Source organism: Ruditapes philippinarum, unplaced genomic scaffold (assembly GCF_026571515.1).
Source record: "Ruditapes philippinarum isolate M1 unplaced genomic scaffold, ASM2657151v2 ctg3939_1_1_1_1, whole genome shotgun sequence".
Classification (NCBI taxonomy): Eukaryota; Metazoa; Mollusca; class Bivalvia; order Venerida; family Veneridae; genus Ruditapes; species Ruditapes philippinarum.
The window spans coordinates 209,505-233,164 of NW_026853802.1; the positions used below are offsets into that span (position 1 = coordinate 209,505).

The window sequence follows — 23,660 nt, forward strand, 5'->3', positions numbered from 1 at the left end:
AATTTGATGAAATAAGTAAATCTTGTAACAGTGATTTATGAATATGAATTAATACTAAAAGCTCAGTTTATTTGATTATCCATACTATGACAATCTACTCATAATATGATACACATGTATACTTATCTGTTATTATACTCTACATGTAACATTCACATGTATACTTATCTGTTATTATACTTTACATGTAACATCTTATTGTGATGTAATATTTTCTATGCCAGTATCTCTAGTAACGATTTTTATGATGCTGTATTTATGTCTACCATTGTTTAACCAGCTCTACCGTACTTGCCAATTGTTTTAAGGGATACATGTATATACACCCAGTTTTAATAGACAAGCTTATTCTTTTAAAGAATATTTACACCCAGTTCTACTGGACTTAGCCATTGTTTTAAGGGATATTTACACCCAGTTCTACTGGACCAGCTTATTGTTTCAAGGGCTTTCAAAGTCCAGCTTTTCTGGACCTCCCCATTGTTTTAAGTGATATCACCATATGATATACAGAAACAGAGCAGGCAATCATGCACTGAACTAATTAACAAATGCAATGCTTGTAAATTTATATATGTGTTAATGGACAAGCTCTTTAAAATTTCATTCATTAACATAATACACATAAAAATAAATTATACAGATAATAAAGGCCTGCTTAATTTAAGAAGTTAGTCTATAGATTTGATTTTTTTCTTTTTCTGGTAGATTTGTTGATCTATTTTGCCTCTTCAGTAAATATACTTTTATCTATAATCAATAATGCAAATCACCTAACCTGGCTTCACTTGAGTAATGAAAGCTGGAATATTTTAGTACCCAACCCCCTCTTTGTCTTATATATTTATAAACTGTTAGGGAGATAGCTGTAGGCATGGGCTATAAGTGTTTGATAAATTGATATAATATCTAAAAGCAAGGGGCTGAAAGGGCATAATTTAGCTCACCTGACCTTAAAGTGGTCTGGTGTGAGTATTTGTGATGATATAATGTCTGTGTTTCATTGCTTTAGTTCATTGTCAGTTGTTTTCCACAATTTCTTTAGTCACAAACTTCTACACCACATGATAGATTTTGACCAAATTTCACAGGAATGGTCATTAGATGGCTCATTACAAGAATCATGTAAATGGTTCCAGTATGATGAAATACTAAGAGCTAAGACATCTGGTGTGTATCATCATCACCTGTGGTCTACAATGCCGAGAGCCCAGATATTTTACTTGTAGTATTGCTTAGAGGACCTCTAGTCTACACAAGTTTGATAATTCATGGCGGACAAAAATTGCCCTGTAATGGGGTCACATAGATTACAAAGACTTACATAGAAAAACACAGTATTCTGCAGAACTACAATGTCCAGAGCTTAGATCTTTGGCATATCATACTTGTAATTCCTCTTTAAAATTTAAATCATATCCCTAGGATCAAAATTGCCTTAGGGTCACTTTGTTTATATTAATTGATATGGGTACATACAGGTCTGAGACCTAGTGACCTTCTAGTGATGAATAATGACCATTTCTAGTAATGGATTTCAGGTGAGCAATCTAAGGCCATCATGGCACTCTTGTTCTTTTATCAAGAGTACACTGTTTAATAAAAAACAGTTTTTGCATGCCTTCAACTTTTGATATTTTAAATGTATGTGTTTATTACGTGTTTTCCTGGCAATTATATGCTTTCTTTTAAGACAATTTTAAATTGTATAAAATAATCTGTATAAACAGATAATGGACTGTTTGTCAAATGTCAAAAGTGATAAAATGAATTAAATAAAGTGAAAAAAAAATCTAATTGTTGCTTTTGTGTCTGTGGTAGTCCAGTTTAAATGGATGGTAGCATGTGGAGACAATGTCTGTTCTTTTTATAAGCCTGAAAAAAATTTGGCATATGTTGTTAGGCACCTGGTTGTCCTCCATCTTAAACTGTCAACAATTTTGTGTCCTGTCTGTATCTTTTGAACCAGTAGAAGGAAACTGAAACTACTTGGCAGAAATGTTAACCATAATAAGGACATGTTCAGAGCGCAGGTTTGACCTTCCTCAAATAAAGGTCAATGTCAGACTTAGTAATTTTGTATGCATTCTCTGTATCTTTTGAACCGAAAGAAAGAAATTAAAACTATGGCAGAAAATATAATAAGAGGATGTGCATAATATAGGTTTGGGCTTCCTGAGATCAAAATTGCCCAATTTCTTGGGTATACTTGATTTATAGACTTCTATAGGAAAACACATTTATGTTTCATTGTGTGAAACTGCAATGTCTACAGCTTAGATATGTAGCTTTTACAAAACTTATGATTTTATGAATCATGCATCTTGGTTCAATATTGACCCCAATGCGGGGACACTTGATTAATATAGACTTATATAGGAAAAATACATCTGAGACTTACTGTGTGTAACTACAATGCCAAGAGCTTAGACATTTGACAAGTAAAGTCACTAAGTTGGCAACAACATAACTGGAATTAATCATGCCTCTTGGGTCAATATTGGTCACTGACCAAGACTCATAACTCTAGGATGGATTTTACTTGGTAACTTCACAAAAAGGTTTTCTGTGTCAGTGGAAACAATTAAGATGCCCAAAAGAAACTTGTATAGTCCAACATTCCACAGCCCTTCTGTTTCATTACAAGATGTAACATCAAAGCTACAAAATAACCTATTTATAAACAGTGTTGTTATGTACCTGTTGATTGCAATTCTGCCTCCCAATCCCTGGCGGTGTTGAATATAGTGGGGAAAATGAGCCAAATTTTTACATTTCGTTTGTCTCAAAAATGGTTCATGCTGTGATTTTGATTTTGTGGCAAAATAGTCTGATATATTTCCAACTTGTAATTCAGGGGCATTCAGCTAAGATTTTAGGTTCTGACTGTTCCCATATGCTAGAATCCTTTATCCAGGTTTGATAGACAAAGTTCATAAGTATATTTAGCACTTGCTTTCAGAAATCTTTTTTGAATTTAGCAAGTTTACAGGCATGTTATTTTTGGCATATTTCATCACTTTTATATAAAATTTTAACACATGTTACAATTATTTGTTAATTTGATCCTGGGTATTAGGACAAGATTAGCAAATAATCGGTTACTTTTAATCCCTTAATCTTGCGTCATTTAAAAACCTTTCTTCTGGATTAACTTATATATAAATCATTTGTACATGCAGCCCAGATTCAAAGTACAGATTACGTTCTTCATAAGACAAACTGCTCACCTGTTAATTCATCAAATTTTGTTACAAGACTTGTATCTTTACAATTATAATGAAATGTCTTGTTTTAAACCGATTTTAAATTATTTTCACAGTTTCACTGTTACCTATATAGTTCTGAAACAACTTGATCAAGTATGACAAATTAAGAGCTCTAATGTATCTCAGATTTAATGATGAAATGAAAAAAAAAAAAAACCAAAAAACATAGTATCATAACAATGTAGACACTAGGGTGCTTTGTGTTGTTTTATGTACCTTAATCAGCTTTTGTCTCCTATCAGCTTCTTTTGTATTTTTTCACCATTTGACTTTTTGTCATACTGGAAATCCAATCCAAGAAGTATGATCAAAAGGCTTTCAGTCTACATTTCCTTTTTTATCTACATGATATATGACTTGTATTTGTTGTTCATTGACCACAAGACTTAAGTCTGTGAATAGAAAAATAATGAAGAGAGTAATAATTTATGATAGGATGATAAAGCAGTGAACTTTAACCCTAATACCATGTTAAATACTTAAAATGCACTGGTCAGTCTTTCAATTAGGACAAAGCCATTTATCATTTAAAATAAGCAATGACTAAATAGAGGACAGTGCAGACTAAATCGTACAGCACAGATGTGCAGGCTGATGTTCACATTGGTAGAATCAGTTGCCATCAGAATGGTTAGAGTTAATGTAATTTACAAAGAGGACAATAATATTCTTGAGATAAAAATAAATCAATTTAATTTCAAAAGTAAAAACTTTGTACTTTAATGAAACTGTGCCAATTATGTAAGTAATAATGCTTCCAAAAATTTAATCACCAGTTCTTTGGGATTAACTAATTTATATTATTTTCTTGCCAAGTGTAAGATTATGATAAAGTAATCTTTCTTATTGTGATTGAAAAAGCATATTGCACATTAAGAAGTTAGTTTATAGAAGGGAAAGAGACTGTGCAGATCATATTTAGAAATAGAGTAAGATTTACAGTTGAAATCATGAGAACCATTTTACTTGTTACTGTTTTATCCTGTCTTCTGCTGCTCTCACAAGCTGCTTCAACTAGAGGTAAGATTTTATCTTAAATCTTTTGATATTTAAGGACTATTTTTACTTAGGCTTCCTTGAACTGTGTAAAAATTAATTAATCATTTAAAGACTTGACAATATGATAATTATGCCAAATACATAAATGTGTTTCTATATATATTATTGGATAAACTGAAGTTAATCATTTTCTTTCTATAGTACTAATTTTCAAACATTGGAATGGAAATTGAACCATTCATCACAATGTATCAGAAGGGAATAAAATCATTAAATAAAGCAGATTAATCTCATTACAATATAGTCAGCTTTATAGCATAAACTAATCAATATTATTAAATATGACTCCGCTTAGAAGAAGACTATTATGTATTCAATATTGTAATTATAATAGAGGTCTATTTCAACTTAGAGAATCCAAGGACAGGTCTCTTTTTTTACCCTAGGAGCATAAATCTTTGAGCTTTGATGAAAACCATGTGGTAATGCTACATACCAAATATCAAAGCTCTGGACATTGTACTTTCTGAGGAAAAGGCATGTTCCTTCTCAACTAATTGAGTCGACAAGGATTTTCACACACTTGGTCCTTGACTTAATGAGCTCAAAACAATTGTTCTCCCCATTGTAATTGTTCTATTACCCGCATAAAATCATTTTAGCCACATAAACCACTCATTGAACAAATACAAGTATTACAAATACAAAAATTTACCAACTAGTTGTTCTCATAGCCAATAAGTATCCATTTTTCTGTATGAATACAAACACTGAGGGTAAACCTCAAGTCCCATCCAGTAAACTGTTAGGGGAACTAAAAAAAACAACTACATAGCTATGAAACTTGACCTGATAAGCTTGCTTGTGACACTTCATGCAAATTTTAAGTTTCAAGTTAAAAAACAACTGTTCAGGATTAGTTTAAACAAATTTATTTTAATTTGATTGTGCTTGAAGCTATAAGCTTATTGAAACACGCTTGAATCTGTTCCTGGAACTAACAAGTACATGTACTTAGTAATGAGTGTAAAGTTCTGACTTCATAGGTATTAAAGTAAATGTAAATTTCAAGACATTTTTAATACATTGTACAAATAGGGGCACAACTTCGGCAAAATTCAGAATTCTGAAAGTTGGACTACTAAGCTTGCTTTGATTCTTCATATACATTTTGAATTTTCAAATGAATTTTATGTTTCAGAGATAATTAATAACATGTTAGTTTCTGGACATTTTCTAAGTAAAAAAGGGGGCATAACTTTGTTAAGAAACCTTTTGAAATATAAGTTATAAGGTTTTAGACTCTCAAAAACAAAACATCAGAAAAAAGCAATCTTTAATATTTGTTTTTTATATCTGATGTTGTAGAAGAAGTAAATGAGGTACACAGGGAGAGACGGGAAGCCAGACCAGTTGATTTTGTTGACATGAGCCCAGAGTTGAGAGAGATTCTAGAAGGAGAGGAGGCCTCAGATGAAGAAGTTCTCCTTCGGGCCATGGGTCGCAACTAACAACAAACCATCTCAATTACATAATATATGGTTAGTTCCTTTCTTATCTTTTTTAGAGATATTTCTGTTTGTTTTGTTTTTTGTTGTTGGATTTTTAAACACATTAACACTGTAGACATTATAAACTCTCAAAATGGCAAGTTTTATACATAAGGACCAAGACTTCAGGATTGAGAACCTCCCTTATTGGATAGCTTAGCTACATGAAAAAAAGTCTGAAGTTCTTGATGAATCTTAATCCACAGTGGTGAGGGGCAAGTGATTTGAAGTCATCACCCTTTGATGCAATGCAATTATTATCAGATAATCCATCATTATTTAAGTACAGGAAATTGCAAAGCATGCATAAATTAATTATTTCCTATTATAATTAAATGAAGCTGTAAAAAATATGTCATTTGTAAATGATGTTTCTATAATACTTATAATACTATAATACAGTTTTATTTCAATTTTCAGAATTCAAACAATTTGGTACACCATAAAGAAGAAAAGACAAAGTCATACAAAGGCATTTTTAATATAAAAATATGAATTATGTGCATGTCTCAATATGATAAATAAATATATAATAATGTGACAACATCTCATCAATGAAAACATAACTTTCTAACCAGTCTAAAATTTGTTATATAAACCACTGACAAGACATATTTAAGACACTGGTTTAAAAAAGAGAACAATTTCAAAACTTGTAATCAGATAAATTTAAGGCATTCTCAGTAATTTCATGTAATATTTGGACAATATCCATTTAATTTACACACATTTTGTTTCTCTGTTTAAAACTACTGTTTTCTGTTGTGTTTCCATATGTGGTATCATTTAAAATACAAAACCTAACAAAAAAATATTACTGTTTTCAGAGCACTAGAAAATCATTCATGTCACATTTTATTAACAGCATAAAACATCACTTTGTTAAAGTAAAAATTTGAAGCATTTGTTGTTGTTGTTGTTTCTTTAAAAGTCCAACATGACATTATAAATGAGCCACACCATGACAAAACCAACATAGTGCGTTTGTGACCAACATGGATCCGCGCAGTCTGATCAGGATCCATGATGTTCGCTATCAGTTTCTCTACTTCTAATAGGGTTTTTAAGCAAACAGAATGGATCCTGATCAGACTGCATGGATGCCAAGGTTGGTCTGGATCAATGCTTGTCGCAAACACACTTTGTTGGTTTTGTCATGGGGCGGCTCAATTATGTAATTTTATTGAAATATGAGAAGCCAAGTTCATCTGACTATTTTTCATTATCTTCTGATGTACAAGAATTACTTGTATATTCCCAATGACTGTCTGAATAGGAGTAGTGAAGAAACGCTATATTTTTATAAAACAGATTAGGTCCCTTTAAAGAATATTGTAAAGCTTGCTATGTACAAAATTTTCTTATTTTAGATTCTACTGGAATATGACTAAAATGAACACATCTCTAGCACTAACAGATTCTGTGTTTTAAAACGTTACAAAAAATAGCTAAAAACAGTAGTTGTAATATAATGTGATAGATGAATGTTACAAGTAAACTATAATACTTGGCAAACATTTTCTTTTTTTTTAATTCTAGTAAGAAAAATATCATATATAGCATTACAGTTAATAATAATACAGATAATAACATAACAGTTAACTCTAAACAACTACATTACTTAGTCAAAAAGGTTTCAAATAAAACAGAACACACTTTTGTTATTAAAACTGCATGCCTCATGATGTGCAAAACATTTCAAGTTTCAACTCATTCCCTTTAGAAGTTTTAGAAATACAACCTTGCATGCAGAAACTAAAGTGTGATGGGAAAGCAGGTTGAGTGCAATGGCTCTACCTTTTAATCATATAGTCAAGCTAAAAAATAGAAACTAGCATTTCTCAAGAAAGCAACTAACAAGAATCTTAACAAAGTTAAGGAAATTTAAAAAAAAGAACAAGTGCTGTCATGTAAATGACAAATGCCCCCCAAAAGGTTTCATAAGTAATCTAGAAAGGTATTATGAAAAGAAAAGAGAATAAAAGTAACTACTTGCTTAATATTGTTCTCGTGAAATGAAGTGCTATTCATAGAAAAATTACCACCTTGACCTTGGAGGTAGTCTATTGACATGGGTCTTTGATGCAACAGGATGTCTTGATAAGGTAGACATCTATGCCATGTTATTTTAATATCCTTCAATGCATGACAAAGTTACAGTCTGAAATGAAGGTGTACGTTCAAAGTCTTATTGTGAGAACGAGTACCTTCAAACTGTAAGTGTGACCTTGACCTTGGAGGTTGGAACATGGCATGACACAACATCATGATGTGGTTGACATTTTTCCAAGTTGTTTCAAAATCATTCAAGGCATGACAGTTAGTCTGGACAGGAAAGTTATGTTAGTGGGGATGCACAGAAAGACAGAGAGTGTGCCCCTTAGGGGACATAAAAATGTCCTTAATAAGAATTTGACAAAGGGAATATCCATCTCATAATCATTGTTAATACACTATTTTACAGCAAAAATCATCAAAGATATTTATCGATCCATACCCGTTAAAAAGTTTTGATATTGCAGTTAAAAAGTTTTGATATTGCAAATTTAAAAAAAATAAAAAAATTTTATGGATCCATTTTTCTTTTCATGTCAGTTATCCAGCTTGTTTGATAATTTTCTTGTATGTTTGGATATATTTACTGTTAAGGATGAACACCTCTACAACCTATACTATGGTACATTTTTTACCAGCATCTTTCATAAATACACTGTATAAAACAGTCTGTGATTTTAAACTTCTTGTTTTTGTTTTCACTGCACTTGAGGAATCTCCCTATTCCAGTATTTATAAATTAGATCTGCAGGGGAGTAGCAGTGGAGATTGCATGGTTTAGAGATATTGTGTTAACATAAGTTAACAAATTGAGTATAAACCAATAATTACAGAGCCTTATGTCCAAATGTATTTCCCATAAACAAAATTGTAAGACATTTGAACCTCTTATTAAAAGGCAGGTACAGCAACAACTAGAAATGTGTCCACAGGACACAGGTGTCCCCACACTCCACTGTTTTGTCAGTTTTATTACTCTGGGTCAAATATGTTTGGGGCTTCAAGTGACACAAGTTCAAAACTAAAAATCCTTTACTAAGTCAAGGGCAAGAACTTTACAAATACTGAATAAATCCACAAGCAAACCCAGGTGAACAGCTTCACAGTGATGTTGCTCATTATTCCTGTTAAGTTGGTTGATTCTAACTCAAGCACTCAAAGGACACAAAACACAAAATAATTATATCGAATTTACTAAGTCAAGGGCAATAATTCTGAAATATTGAATAAATCTACAATCAAACCCCCAGGTGCACAACTACACATGCCAACCAACATTTCTGTAAAGTTTCATAACTTTAGGTCAAATACTTTTTGAGCTACAAACGACCCAAGTTGAAAATTGAAATATTTTACTAATGCATGGACAATAACTCTAGAAATACTGCATTAATCCAAAAGCCACCGGTGCATGCTGACCAACATTCCTATAAAGTTTCATGACTCTAGGTCAAATAATTTTTGAGCTACGTAAGACACAACATGAGAATGGATGGATAAACAAGGGTAAATCTAAATGCTACCCCCCCACCCCCTATAGTGGGGGCACAAAAATTTAAAGGAGACAATTTTTCAACTATTTACAGACAAAAGTGATTCAAATTCTTTCAAGATATCTATGGCAAATCTTTACATTAAATGTTTGTATAAGTAACAAATAAATGGTACAGTTAAAACAGTATGATTGGATTTTCTGGACATAGATAATACTGTATTGAGGAAAAGGAATCATAAAAGTTGATAGTTACAACTTACAACTTATGTTCAGATTCTTAATTTAAAGAAAATAAAACAACCTGCAAGTGTAAGAGAAAATAACATTAAGGTAAGATGACAACATTGCATTAATATACGAAAACAAGAAACACATCTGAAAAAAAGAAGATATGTATATACAAAATTAACATTATAACTACATTATAACTAAACTAACAAAATTAAGATTAACAAAAACAGCATATTGATTATTTTAAGCAAACTTTTAAATAATGTTAAAACATCTTTTTGGACCCAAAAACTCTTTTAACTTTTGAATAAATTCATCGACACAAAAGAATATTAAGAATTTTTTTTTTACTAATATTACCACTAGAATACCACAGATTATGAAACAAGCTACTTGCTTGTGTGCTCTATCAGATATTACCATTTTAAAGGCTTTCAAGATTATTGATGAAAATTGTGGATGTTAAAAAGTGATTTGTAATTCAGAAGCTTAAGAATATATTTGATCCAAATTTAAATGTCCAGAAATAACTAAACTTATCAACAGAGACCATACAACTGTAACAAACAATATAACAATTTTTTATTTTTATTTATCAAACATAGAACATTTGCGTAACATTTCGCATATCTTACACTGCCCTTAAAAACAAACATTAAAATATTGTGCTCTTAACAATAAAATGTATCCATACAGGTTCCTTGAATTGCTGAAGAATGAAAAAAATATATATTAAGTCTCTTGTAATTTGAATAACCCGTATCTCTAATTCTCTTTCTTGTCTGAAGAAGGTATTTGTAAATCTGGTTGCCCGTTTGATGTATTGGATACATAGTCTCTAGCACAACATCTTGGGAACCATCCTCGTTCACGTCTTTTTCCTAAATATTGTAATTACAGAAAATTATAAACTTGATATGAACAGGTTTATTTTAATTAGAACTTGAGATGTTTGTAAAACATCAAACATTTTCTCCCTAGACAATTAAACTTGAGGTCTCTTAATTAAAAGTCCTTAGCAATAAATTCTTAATCAATTCTAATTTAATAGGAAACGTTTTGAGTAGCATAGCAACCATATCTATAAAGACTATAAATAATTCAGCTTATGCTTGCATGAAGTCCACTTTTTCACTTTAACTATGTTACTTGTACATTTACATTGTAAAATGTATTGGTATCTATTCTTAGTTAGCTGATAGTTTTTGTTTATGAACAAAGTATTTTATTTAATTTACCTGAAGATTTTTCATTGTCAGTCATACATTTTGTACCATACAGCCACTTCCTGAAAGAAAATAGAACAACATTGATTGTAAAGTAATCTCTAGTCAACATACTAGCCCATAAATCATTTATCACTTGAATATGTATTTTATAACAATTTATATTTAAAACAAAGTCACATGAATGTTGGGTAAATGGGGACGCACAGAAAAATTGACAGACGGTGCAATTTTAATAAAAAAGCATTTAAAGCATTAGTTTAATAATATTTTATTGCAACTATATAATACATGTCAGATATGAATAACACACAAAAAAGAAACAAATGTAAATATAAGTATAGTGCAAATGGGTTGGGCTACAAGTTATTACAACATTAGCAATAGCCCTTCCCTTAAAAAAGCATGTCAGCCAATTCTAATTTAACTATGACTATCACTACTGTTATGTTTTACTCAGAAGCTTAGTGCTATTTAGGAGCTGATTTTAATGAAATTGAAAAATAAACAAACACAGACACATAGTATCATACAGTTGGGGAAGAAGTTACAGTAAACTAAACATCTGTTCTTTTTTATCAATAACTAAATGCAAAGTATAAATTTGAATGGAGCAAGAGTCACCTGTTGATTCCATAGATATTTGTAATGTTAAAATTCTTTACAGAAGAAACATGGAAAAAGTATTTGCCTTATTTACTTTGAATTTATATACCACATTATTATAGTACATCTACATATTGCATAAATATATAAGTTAACAGAAATATTGAAATAAAATAAATATATTTTGTAAATAAAATATTTTTTATATATATTAGTGCTACTTACTTTTTCCACCTGGTAACCTTGACGATATCTCCTTTCTTTACAGGTATCCTTGGTTCATCTGTACATGGTATACCACAGCACATGCCACACCCCTTTGATAGTGGGAACAGAGCACCAGAATAGTCATCTACAATAATACACTCCTGTGTTCTGTCTCGCTTTAAAGCTTTCTGTTTCAACTGTTCTTCCTACATAAATATATCAACATTAATCAACTACACATAAATCAGTATATTGAACATGTGTACATCTGTTTCAACTGTTCTTCTTACATAAATATAACAGCATAAATCAATATATATAGTACATGTGTTCATCTGTTTCAACTGTTCTTCCTACAAAATTTATCACAAATATATCAACATTAATCATAATATAGTACATGTGTACAGTCATTTTCAAATGAAGCTTGCACATCAGAATAACACATACTCGTACATGAACATGCCGGATTTCCTTATTCCCCCCCCCCCTCCCCAAAAAAAGCAACAACAAAAGAAACTTAGATGAATATTATATTATGAATATAATTGTACTGAACATTAAATTAAAAACATGCCATTTTGCAAGTTTGTTTCTTTCCTTAGCAATCAGTAAAAAAAATATGACTCATTTTGAGATTCATTGTCACATTAATATAGAATAGATTCTACATCTGCTACAACTATTTTTATTTTACAGTGCTTTTAAACTCCTTTCCAGTGTAACTTACAGTAAATGTAAACTGATCGCAACCATCTACAACATCCCAGGTGAACCCATCTGACTTCGGTCTACCAGACCATGTGAAAACTTGAGCAAGATTTTTCCTCCAGCCCAGATGATAGGGATATATAAAATCTTCTTCTTCCTCCTCATCTCTGTCCCTGTCCTCAGCCTGTTGTATATATACATAACATGTATCTCTGTATGTACATCTTTAACATTCATTATAATGTATAATTGATATTAATCATGGACAGCAACATTTGACCTTTACCTTGCTAAATTTATTTCATGGAATCGGTCAACTTTTACTATCTTATGGGATAAAATACATAATGGGCATGATAGCACGTATGAGATCCATTTCTAGAAAATGTCTTAACATCTTTCAGATCATTATGGTCACATTTTGATTTCACACAATAAAGTGAACTGGCGGTGCAAAGTTGTAGACTGAAGCTACATGTTTTAAAAGTAGGTCTCTCGGTTATCATTGTTGTTTCCAAAAGATGAATTAAAATTGTGTTTACCATATCAGTCTATGTAAACTACTAGGTTTATTTTTAGAAAAAATTCAAAGATTCATGTTACACGTATGCAAATTTGTAAGAAATTCTATTTGGATATCTAATGTCTTTCTGTAATAATGGCATATATTTCAGCAAACCTTCAGACTGATATCACATCTTTTATTATTTTTTTATAACTTAGTTTGTTGAGAACATTTTGTAAGAATTTATTACCTTTTCTATTATCCATGTTTCTATCCCCGTCTCATTCTTTAAAATACTTTTAAGCTGGAAAAACATCAGTACCGGTAATTGTAACAATAGAACTAAACATTGAAATATCAACATCTACTGTAATCAATTCTAATGTAAACAGAAATGTTTTGATTTAAACAATACTCGCCAGGGTCTTTCAAATAGAAATTTTCTATTTGAAAGACCCTGTACTGACTTTTTATAGTTAAAACTAATATTTAATGTAAGTACAATTTGATTCATAAAATACTGATATGTCTTGGAAATGTAATGAATTATTTTAACTTAGACACACAATTAAAACTTAGAGAACTTCATGTATAAGATAGAAATGTAATGAAAACTTAAAGAATAAACTATATGATATAGAAAAGAATAACCTACACAACATAGAAAGTATAATGGATAATTGCAGAATTACCTTTATCTATATAGCAGAAATGTCTTAGAAACTTAAGAATTACCTATACATCAAAGACATTTCTTGATAAATAAAAGATTTGAAACTAGAAAAGTGCTCCAAATTCATTTTCGAGTCACAGTTATTACCTAGTTAAGCATATATCATAAAGGTCACTGACCTTGACCTAATGACCTCAAAATTTCCTGGTTATTACCAATTTTAACAAACCTAGGCCTATTTTCTCTTAAGATTTTAATCAGACATAGATTTTACACACAGTTTTTAAACAAGAATTTTACACAAAGTGTCATTGTGACCTTGGACCTTGACTTATGGCCTCAAAATCAATAAAAGTAATCTTAGTTTCATAATTTTAGGTTTATTCCTTCTCAAGCTGTTTAATGGACAATAATTATAAGCTTAAATAAATGTTGAGATGGCCAAATGTGACAATGTCCATCTCAAGTTTCACTAGGCTTATTCCATGTTAAGTTATTGATCAGACAAGAGTTTTACACAAATTATCACTGTGACCTAGACCTTTGACTTAATGACCTCAAAAACTATAGGTGTCATCTGCTGGCAATCGGCAATGTCCTTACTAAGTTTAAATTAGACAAGGACGTTTACAGTGTCACTGTGACCTTAAACCTTGATCTAAAAACGACCTCAAAATCAACAGTGGTCACCAACTAGCTGTGGATAATGTCCCTGCCAATTAATATGAACCATGACTTCATAAGTAATTGATCAGATAAAATTCATTTGTCATTAAAATTTGTCTGATGAGTCTGTCATTTTTGTTTTTATTTAAGACTTAAGTCAGCCAAAAATGCATATTGGCCAACAGACAATGCATGATACATACAGACAGGACTTTAAAAAATTCCTGGGTATCATTTTTATATTGAATAAACAACAGATGTCTGTAACACTTACCTGTATTACTAACAACAATCCTACAGCAATAATAACTCCTATGGCAAGACCTATTGCAAACATACAACATAAAAATCCTCCTATACCTAGATAAACTAAATGATCTCTACTACCATAATGCAGATACCATGTCTGAAATGTAAAATATAAACAGTTGGATATACAGCATCAACCAAGAATCTATCAGGGTTTAAAACGTATTATCTCATATAAATCTATTTGTAACAAGTATTCTGCTCTTAATACTGAAGATTGTATCTTTCTATATAGTGAACTGAATATGAAATGACTATTAAATTTTCGCTTAACAATATCAAATGAACATACTTGTTTGTTTGTTTGATTGGGTTTTATATCACACTGACACAGTATAGGTCATATGGCAACGTTCCAGCTTTACTGGTGGAGGAAGACCTCAGATGCCCTTTCATGCATTATTTCAGGCACGAACAGGCACCCCGAGTAGAACCACCGAAGTTCCGTAAGCTAGTTGTTAGCTTGAAAGCTTTCTCACATGAAAGAATCCAAAGTCCCTGTCCGGATTCGAACCCACAGCGGTGAGGGGCAAGTGGTTTGAAGTCAACGACCTTAACCACTCGACCACCGACGCCCCCTTTACATGTACTCATAAAAGAAGATATTTTGTATTTTACTATATAAGCCAATGTAAACTAAGTTACCCCTAGGGTGGGGCCATTTTTTACACAAGGGACATGATTCATATAGCTTTTGTAGAGGACCACAAGGTGATGCTACATGCCAAATATCCAAGCTCTTGGTAGTTTCTGAGGATATTTTTAAAGACTTCATTTTTAAAGTCTATTTTTAGCTCCTGTGACCTACTTATGCATTAGACTGCAACCAGATACATAACTTTTGCAGAGAACCACCTAAAGATCACTTCTGTGAAGTTTGGTCAAAATCCAACCTGTGGTTTAGGACTTATTGTTTAAAAAAAAGTGTGGACAATGGCAGACGACAAACAACTACACACTGCCATTATAAAGGCTAACATCTGAGCACTTTGTGCTCAGGTTAGCTAACTATGGAGATGTTGCCATTTTCCACATATTTTCTGGCTTGTTAAGTCAAGTTATAAAAGTGAGATATTTTTTTCATTTCATAAACATGTGTAGACTTAATTAAAATAGTAATGAAATTTACCACAGCTGTGCTTTGTAAGACATATTCAACTAGAAATGTGTCCATAGGACACGGGTGCCCCCACCGCGCCACTGTTCTGTCAATCTTTTTACTAAGTCAAGGGAAATTACTCTACAAATACTGGATAAATCCACAAGCAAAACCCCAGGTGCAAATCTAAAATATGCTGAGCAACCTGCCTATAAGGTTAAATGACTATGTCAAATCCTTTTTGAGAAACTTGCGACACAAGTTGAAAATTGCAAAAATTTTCTAAGTGAAGGGCAATAAGTCTAAAAATACTAAATATATCCAGACGAAAATACCTGGTGCACAACTGCACATGCTAATCAATATTCCTGTAAAGTTTCATGACTCTAGGTCAAATTCTTTTTGAGTTACCTGCGACACATGTTGAAAATTGCAAAATTTTACTAAGTCATGGGCAATTACTCTGAAAATACTAAAAATATCCAGACGAAAATACCCAGGTGCACAACTACACATGCTGATCAACATTCCTGTAAAGTTTCATGACTCTAGGTCAAATACTTTTTGAGTTACGTGCGACACAAGTTGAAAATTGCAAAATTTTACTAAGTCAAGGGCAATAACTCTGAAAATACTAAATATATCCAGACGAAAATACCCAGGTGCACAACTACACATGCTGATCAACATTCCTGTAAAGTTTCATGACTCTAGGTCAAATACTTTTTGAGTTACATGCGACACAAGTTGAAAATTGCAAAATTTTACTAAGTCAAGGGCAATAACTCTGAAAATAATGAAAATTTCCAAACGAAAATACCCAGGTGCACAACTACACATGCTGATCAACATTCCTGTAAAGTTTAATGACTCTAGGTCAAATACTTTTTGAGTTACATGCGACACAAGTTGAAAATTGCAAAATTTTACTAAGTCAAGGGCAATAACTCTGAAAATACTTAAAATATCCAGACGAAAATACCCAGGTGCACAACAACACATGCTGATCAACATTCCTGTAAAGTTTCATGACTCTAGGTCAAATACTTTTTGAGTTACATGCGACACAAGTTGAAAATTGCAAAATTTTACTAAGTCAAGGGCAATAACTCTAAAAATACTAAATATATCCAGACGAAAATACCAAGGTGCACAACTTGACATGCTGATCAACATTCTTGTAAAGTTTCATGACTCTAGGTCAAATACTTTTTGAGTTACGTGCGACACAAAAGTGAACGGACGGACGGAAGGACGGACGGAAGGACGGACGGACAGACGGACGGACGGACGGACAAGGGTAAATCTAAATGCCCCCCACGTTAATGCCCGCCACTAACGTGGGGGCACAATAAATGAAAAATTGTGTAAAATCCTACATGTCCTTTAATATTAATATCTATATATATCTTAGTGATAATCAGAGAAATCTTACAAAATTAAGAGCCTTGTAAATACTTGGAATCAGTATAAAGAGAGCATGTAAACATCCACATGGAGCAAAAAAGAGAAAGTAGGTGAAGTTGCCATGGTTAAAATGTCCACAACATGTGTTGATCCATGGGCAATGATGGTCCATCTTCATAACACATCTGAAATTCATAAATATGTCTGTATATTATTTTGAATAAGAAAATTTTAATATGTGGATGTGTAAACTACATTTTTCTGTATAAATGTCATAATAACCAATGAATTTCATTTGACTACAAGCACAAAAGATTTCCATTACAAAAAGGTGCCATAAATGATTGTACTTTTTCACATCTCTCAGACCATTCACAAGAGTATTAAAGTATGCTACATGTATAATATGTTAAACCAATTTTCATAACTGTGAGTAACTGTACACTCAACACTGTAGACTGGAATATGATTTATATGCAGACAATATTTTGGGGACTATTCGCTGGTCCCTGTCTACTTTGGTCTCTTTAGACTGGCAAATACTCGAGTGTAACACAATTACTGGCTTCTTCTGTGATAGTCTTCAAATAGTGACTCACTTGTATAAATTTGTCGATGTTTCCTGGGTGTATAATGTAAATCTATTTCTGTTTAAATTAATACATTGCAAGATATCTAGAATTGTTAAGAATTTTCAATTGTTTTATGTGTAATATTGGAAGACATAAAGTTTTTTTCCATTGAAAGGCATGCTTTTCTTCCTTACTTCAGAGACTTCAAAAAAAATATTTATAGATAAAGCATATTAATTACCCAGATTTCAATTAAATTGTTTAAATTCTGCAGTTTGATATTTGTATATTTCATTAATTGGTGAATACATGTAATTACTACATTATAATGAAAATAAATCAAAGAACAAACCTATTAATTGTATAAATGCTGGTATAGCATGAAATTACAACACTTGAATCCAAAGAAACGCTTATAACATTCAATGTTCACCAATCAATTGAGGTATCTGCCTCTTGAGGTAAAGTCAGGAAATATACAACGTAGGAACATAAATGTGTGATAGACTATTTGCCTGTCTCATCCAGGGGAGACATACAAATAGAACATCCTTAGCATATGAAATCATCAACTCTCTAACATGTTGGCTGCCATCTTTAATGTTTAATAAGAGATAACTGTTTGAGTTCCTTTGACTAGAGATCATACATGTCTGTATGAATGCAAACAAGACTCATGTTGCTCCATGCCTCCAGATGAGCCAAAATATTTCATGAAATTTAAACTTGAGCAAATGCACTATTACATCAGCCCTACAGCAGCCATACAAATGAATTTGGACAAAAATGCTGTGTTTCATGCCGGAGCTACACGACATTCATATGCATTGCAAGGTTGCCGCAACGTTGCAGACTGATTTCTCAAAATGCACACTATTTCTGCAATTTTTTGACGGATTTTGGACGTCTCAAGACAATGGCAGACTCACGATTTCTAGAGGTTCTCATGTAAATGTTTGTCTTGCGAGCAACGCAGGTTTGTCGCACAAGCATCTTGCGGCTACAACGGGCCGTAATCAAATGATGTCACATGACAGATATACAAATCTGTCTAGATAGACTGAGAAATTGCCTGTGACCTTCCTTTGACACAGATTTTTCTACAAATCGTACAAACCAATTTCGTGCAGCTGATTCTTGTGGAATGATTTGACATTAAGATCACCGGATTAATAACCTATATCTTTGCAGCACAAGCATCTTGCAGCTACAACGGGCCGTAATCAAATGATGTCACATGACAGATATACAAATCTGTCTAGATAGACTGAGAAATTGCCTGTGACCTTCCTTCGACACAGATTTTTCTACAAATCGTACAGACCAATTTCGTGCAGCTGATGTGAAGAGGCTTAAGTTAGAATTTTCAAAAGTCTGTCAATTGGACAAGTGCTTAAAACCAGCTTCTATTTTATACAAAGCATCACTGCAGACAGTATGACAATGACAATGTAACGGGCTCAGGAGACAACAAAATTAAGGTGAATGTTATTTTAATAATAAGAGTATTTCAGTTTGTGAACATAAATGGGCTTACCTATCACATTTTCTACAATGATGAGATCGTGGTGCTTTGTAACTTTCACAAAGTTCACAATATTGCAATTTCTCGCAATGTTCCTTTCGCGCCTGAAATAAAGTTATGGAAAAACCTCTGTAAATATAACATCATTACATCTAATAACTGCACAATATGAAGAATAGCACTTGTACCATAATTTTGCACTTCTTAGAATAAATATCAAGCTGGTATGTTGTCAACGTATTTCAGTGTTTTTGATGTCCACATTTAGTCACATTGGTATATTGTTGTGTCAAGTCTTTTGTTGCATCAACATTTTCTTAAGCTCAAGAAACACAAACCAAGCTGAATTTCTTCCTTGGCATTTAAGATTTGGCATTTAAGATTTGACATATTTTTGAAAACGTAAATACCTGCAGATATCTGTAACACTCTGTTGCATTGTCCATTACAAAAAACTGACCAATGCAGAAATTGGAAGTTCCAAAACATTATTAGTATACACATATTTATTTAAGCTTGATTGTGAAACTAATTCTTGCAACTTATATTAATCACTTTTGAGAGATCACTGTACATGCCATTTTCTGGGAGTGTATAGTATATATTTTAAAAGACAGTTATCTTTGCCCTCTCAGGGCTTTTTTCCCCTTCTATAGTAGGGGTCGTTTAAGGGCTGCTTCCCCAAAGAAAAATTCTTTAAAATCATGCAGTTTTCCCCAAAAATTGAATTTAAATAAAGTCTTTTCTTCCCCTTTTGTAATTATACCGTATAATTTTTCCCCAAAATTAAGGGCGCATTAATTGCTTCCCCAACCTGTGAAAAAAAGCCCTGCCTCTATAAACTCAGCACCGGTCAACTCCCAGGCCCATATTTGTATTACTGGTAAAATCAATGAAATGCATTATCTTTTTCTTTCTATTTTCATCAAATAATCATTTATGAAATACTGTTCATGACTTCTTCACACATTTACAGAAAAAAGGTTTACAAGTTTTATTGATGAACGTTACTATATACATGCATATCTGTACATTTGTGAATAAAGAATTTACTATTTTTTAGTACAGTTTAATATGTTTCTTAACTTTTTGGTAAACAATATTTTTTACATAGCATTGCAGGTTAAACATTACTAGTACTTTTTTATACATTTAAATACATTACAGATACTGAGTCCAACAAAGACGTTGCTTTGTTATATATTATTCTGAGCAAAACTATATCTTACCAAAATCACAAGTTCTGCATTGGTTTTTCTTGTGGAATGATTTGACATTAAGATCAGCGGATTAATGACCTATATCTTAATTTTTGACCAAGCATGGCCAAACATATTCTGTAACGGAACATAGGTCTAATATTTTGGACTATATTGTAATTGTTACAAATAATCAGGCATCGAAAAATATTTTCAAAATCACTTGTCCTGCAGGACGAGTAGCTTCTAAATTCAATGTGCAGGCAATATTTTCCGAATTGTTCTGTATCAAGTTCTCTTAAATTCTACTTTTAATTATGAGCAAATGAGTGGAATTTTTGATCTCTGTAAATTTTCAGACAATTACAGACAAAAGACAGAATCTAAGTAAAAAAGCTTTTTAATAGTGGGCCAAGATGACTTGTACTGTACCAAGTTGGCCTGTATCTTAGTCCTAATCATAAGACCTATATGTTGTTACCAGTGCTCTCTCTGAGTACTGCCAACCACTCTCGCAAATTATAGGCAGGAACCTATTTCATGTTTATCCTTCATTAATCTCATATTTTACATTTTGCATTTTGCATCTTAGCTTTGATAATATAAAATGTAAAATGTCACAATGATAAATATAAAATGTTAAAACAAAATTTTTTTACAGCTGATTATTTGGACATATCTGTACCTATGTACCATATATATTTTATCTTGAACTTTTCTTGTGAAAACAGGAAGTGGAATCATTGATACACTTCTACTTCTACATCATACTGCTTTAAAATTGTTAACGATCACTCTAAGCAGGTATATATTGTATACATTAAAGAGACATCTATGAGATACAAGGGAATCCGGGAACCAGTCCCTAGCTCTTATTGAATAGACCCCTTGGTTCTTTTACATGCCCAGTGTATAGCACTGATACATGCGAGGATTACCTGGATTTCTTACCAGTACACCTCTGAAAAATCCTAATGGTGTAACCATACATGCCATATCCCCCGCTGGGGGGCAAAAACCCCCGATTTTCAACAGTGTCTCCCGATCTCCTGCCGTGGGATCAAAATCCCCAGATTTTCAAAAATTCAACCAACAAAAAAATTAAAGCATCATTTTTACCACTAAACATAATTTAACGATAGACTTAAACAACTTTTACAACTATACATGCCTGAAGAAATATCTCCCCATTAAACAGCAGGGGTCTAACAAATAATTGCATTGTTGGTTACTCCGACACACTTCAGCTGTCAAGGAATACACAAACCAATGTATGACAATTCTCCTTTGATAAACCTGTCAATCAGTGTCAGTATTGCAGGTGCTTAACCAATGACAGCGTCCGATACTGAATGAGTGACGTATCAATTTTTTTTGGGACATGTAACCCCGCCTTGAGTTTGTCGTCGGCATTGGTAAGAAGTAGGGAAATGATGCAGATAAAAAAAATAAAGATCAGGTAATAGAAACTCAAAGAATCACAGAGTAGCATTGAATGTTTGAAACTATTATTTTTTATATTATGTATTTCTTATTATGTAACTGTGATCTATGTTGTTGCAAAAATAAAATAAACTAGCTTTGTCTCACGGTAACAAACAAACACTGAGGAAGGATTGAAAGAGGTAAAAATCTGTTTCAATCAGATAAATAATACCTGTTTTAACACCCAAAGGGCCAAAATAATTAAGTCCAATTATTATCCAGTAGTCAGTACACTCCAAACAACCTTTACACAACCCTTCATCAATTACACAGTTTACATGTATACAGGTATCAAGTGACGTAGGTCTAGACTCCCTACTGCCATATATGGTAAGCATGATGCTATCGATGTGTGTTAACAAATTGAGGTGTGAAGTACATAATGACCTGAGTAAACTGGATTAAGATTTGTGTCAGATTTTTTTTTACTGTTTATGGACCAGTGCCAACGGAAAATTTTTAAGGCAGCATTTTTTTTATTTCACCTTTCTATGTCTACAAAAATTCTCCGTTGATACCTTTCATTTAAAGAATATTTTTCATTTAAGGAGAAAAAACTTTGGCTGTTAAAGAATATTTAAGTTTAAGGATTTTGAATGCACGAAATTCAAGTTTATTTGTACTAAAATGATTCAATATATATCTGATATAAAAATAATAATGTATTTTATATGTCAGATATACATGCAATTAACAGGGATTCTTATTTTATTTACATCAAATATTTAAAGTACCTATGTTTATTTGCAATTGTTTACATATTATTCCTTCACACAGTCATGTATGTTAAAACTTGAAAATTTATATCAAATGATCTTGTAGAAATGTTCATTTTCATAATAAAATGGGGAAAATTTAATTATATGTTTGCATCGTTTTAAAATTACGACTGGTTTGTGCTTGCTTAAAAATCCCCCTACTTTTGGTCCAAATCCCCTGCTTTTTAAAGCCAAATCCCCCTATCTGGGTGGCTGGAAATATGGCATGTATGGGTGTAACCCAGGATTGAACCCAGGACCTCAGGAGTGATAATCAGTGGTTTAACCAACTGAGCTAACACTGTGAATATAAGCAAAAACTTAAAAAGGGAAAAGACTGACTTAAGTGAGTAGTGCACATGCAATTTCTTCAAAACCAGCATCAACAGATCAAAACAAGTTTCTAATACGAACTTACTGGTCTCCAGTTGAATGGTACAAATCCTGGACCTTTAATCACTGCTTGAAAATAATTCCATAATGTTAGAAAATTCCACATTATGAAAACAAGGAAATTTATAATGCCTCCATCAGTGTAGAGTGGCCAGTACATTAAAACACAATGTACAGTTATGGATGATATAAAAAAAATAATTGTAAGTGCCACAATTGGTCCCCAGTGAAAAAGCTGTCTGACAATCCTTAACACACCCATATTAAAAAGATGTCTATTGTGAAATATCAACTACTTCTACAAAAAGTTCAGTTTCATCAGGTGACAAACTGATTTCACTGTTTTATGAGTGACTGTATTGTCATGTTGATTCAGTTCCTGATTTTTGCGATATTTTAGCTCTTCCAAGCTTTTAGTTGGAGGTATAAAAATGTCTTCCAAGTTAATAAACGCTTAAATTCTTAACACCGCTAAATTTGACTCTTGGTCGATCATCAGTAAGTTGGAGTAGAGGGAACTTTAACCTTGCAATGACTTTCTTGTTAACTTTAATTAAATGGAATATCCGAAATTTAACAGGGAATTTTCATAAATTTGCATAATTAAAGAAATTGATGATTAAAATTAAATTATGAAAAAAGTACTTTTTGAACCTGAAAGTAAAAAAAAATCTTTCTTAACATTATTTGCCCAGTTGTTTTAGCGCAGCGACTTCAAAG

The 23,660-nt window shown here is 32.2% G+C and overlaps 1 protein-coding gene and 1 long non-coding RNA gene across 2 annotated transcripts; one reads left to right on the forward strand and one right to left on the reverse strand.

Moving 5' to 3' along the window:
* Positions 1–4,119: 4,119 nt before the first annotated feature.
* Positions 4,120–6,297, forward strand: LOC132737951 (uncharacterized). Its single transcript, XR_009626800.1, has 3 exons — positions 4,120–4,289; positions 5,637–5,809; positions 6,239–6,297. It is a non-coding gene; the product is annotated as an uncharacterized LOC132737951 (long non-coding RNA).
* Positions 6,298–10,174: 3,877 nt separating this feature from the next.
* Positions 10,175–23,382, reverse strand: LOC132737950 (palmitoyltransferase ZDHHC6-like). The gene is made up of 9 exons (XM_060725335.1): positions 22,966–23,382; positions 19,118–19,209; positions 17,037–17,193; positions 14,468–14,599; positions 13,105–13,158; positions 12,369–12,533; positions 11,657–11,844; positions 10,838–10,887; positions 10,175–10,480 (listed from the first exon to the last, which is right to left on the reverse strand). The coding sequence occupies exons 1-9, from the start codon at positions 23,200–23,202 to the stop codon at positions 10,365–10,367; spliced, it is 1,191 nt and encodes a 396-aa protein (XP_060581318.1). The 5' UTR covers positions 23,203–23,382; the 3' UTR covers positions 10,175–10,364.
* Between the last annotated feature and the right edge of the window lie 278 nt (positions 23,383–23,660).

Excerpts from the sequence above, each read along its gene's own strand:
- LOC132737950 (XM_060725335.1), bottom strand. The coding sequence starts at position 23,202 with ATGGGTGTGTTAAGGATTGTCAGACAGCTTTTTCACTGGGGACCAATT. Across the intron at positions 17,194-19,117 it reads CATTGTAGAAAATGTGATAG|ATGTGTTATGAAGATGGACC; the intron begins GTAAGCCCATTT and ends TATGAATTTCAG. Across the intron at positions 11,845-12,368 it reads GCGATCAGTTTACATTTACT|GAAGAACAGTTGAAACAGAA; the intron begins GTAAGTTACACT and ends ATATTTATGTAG.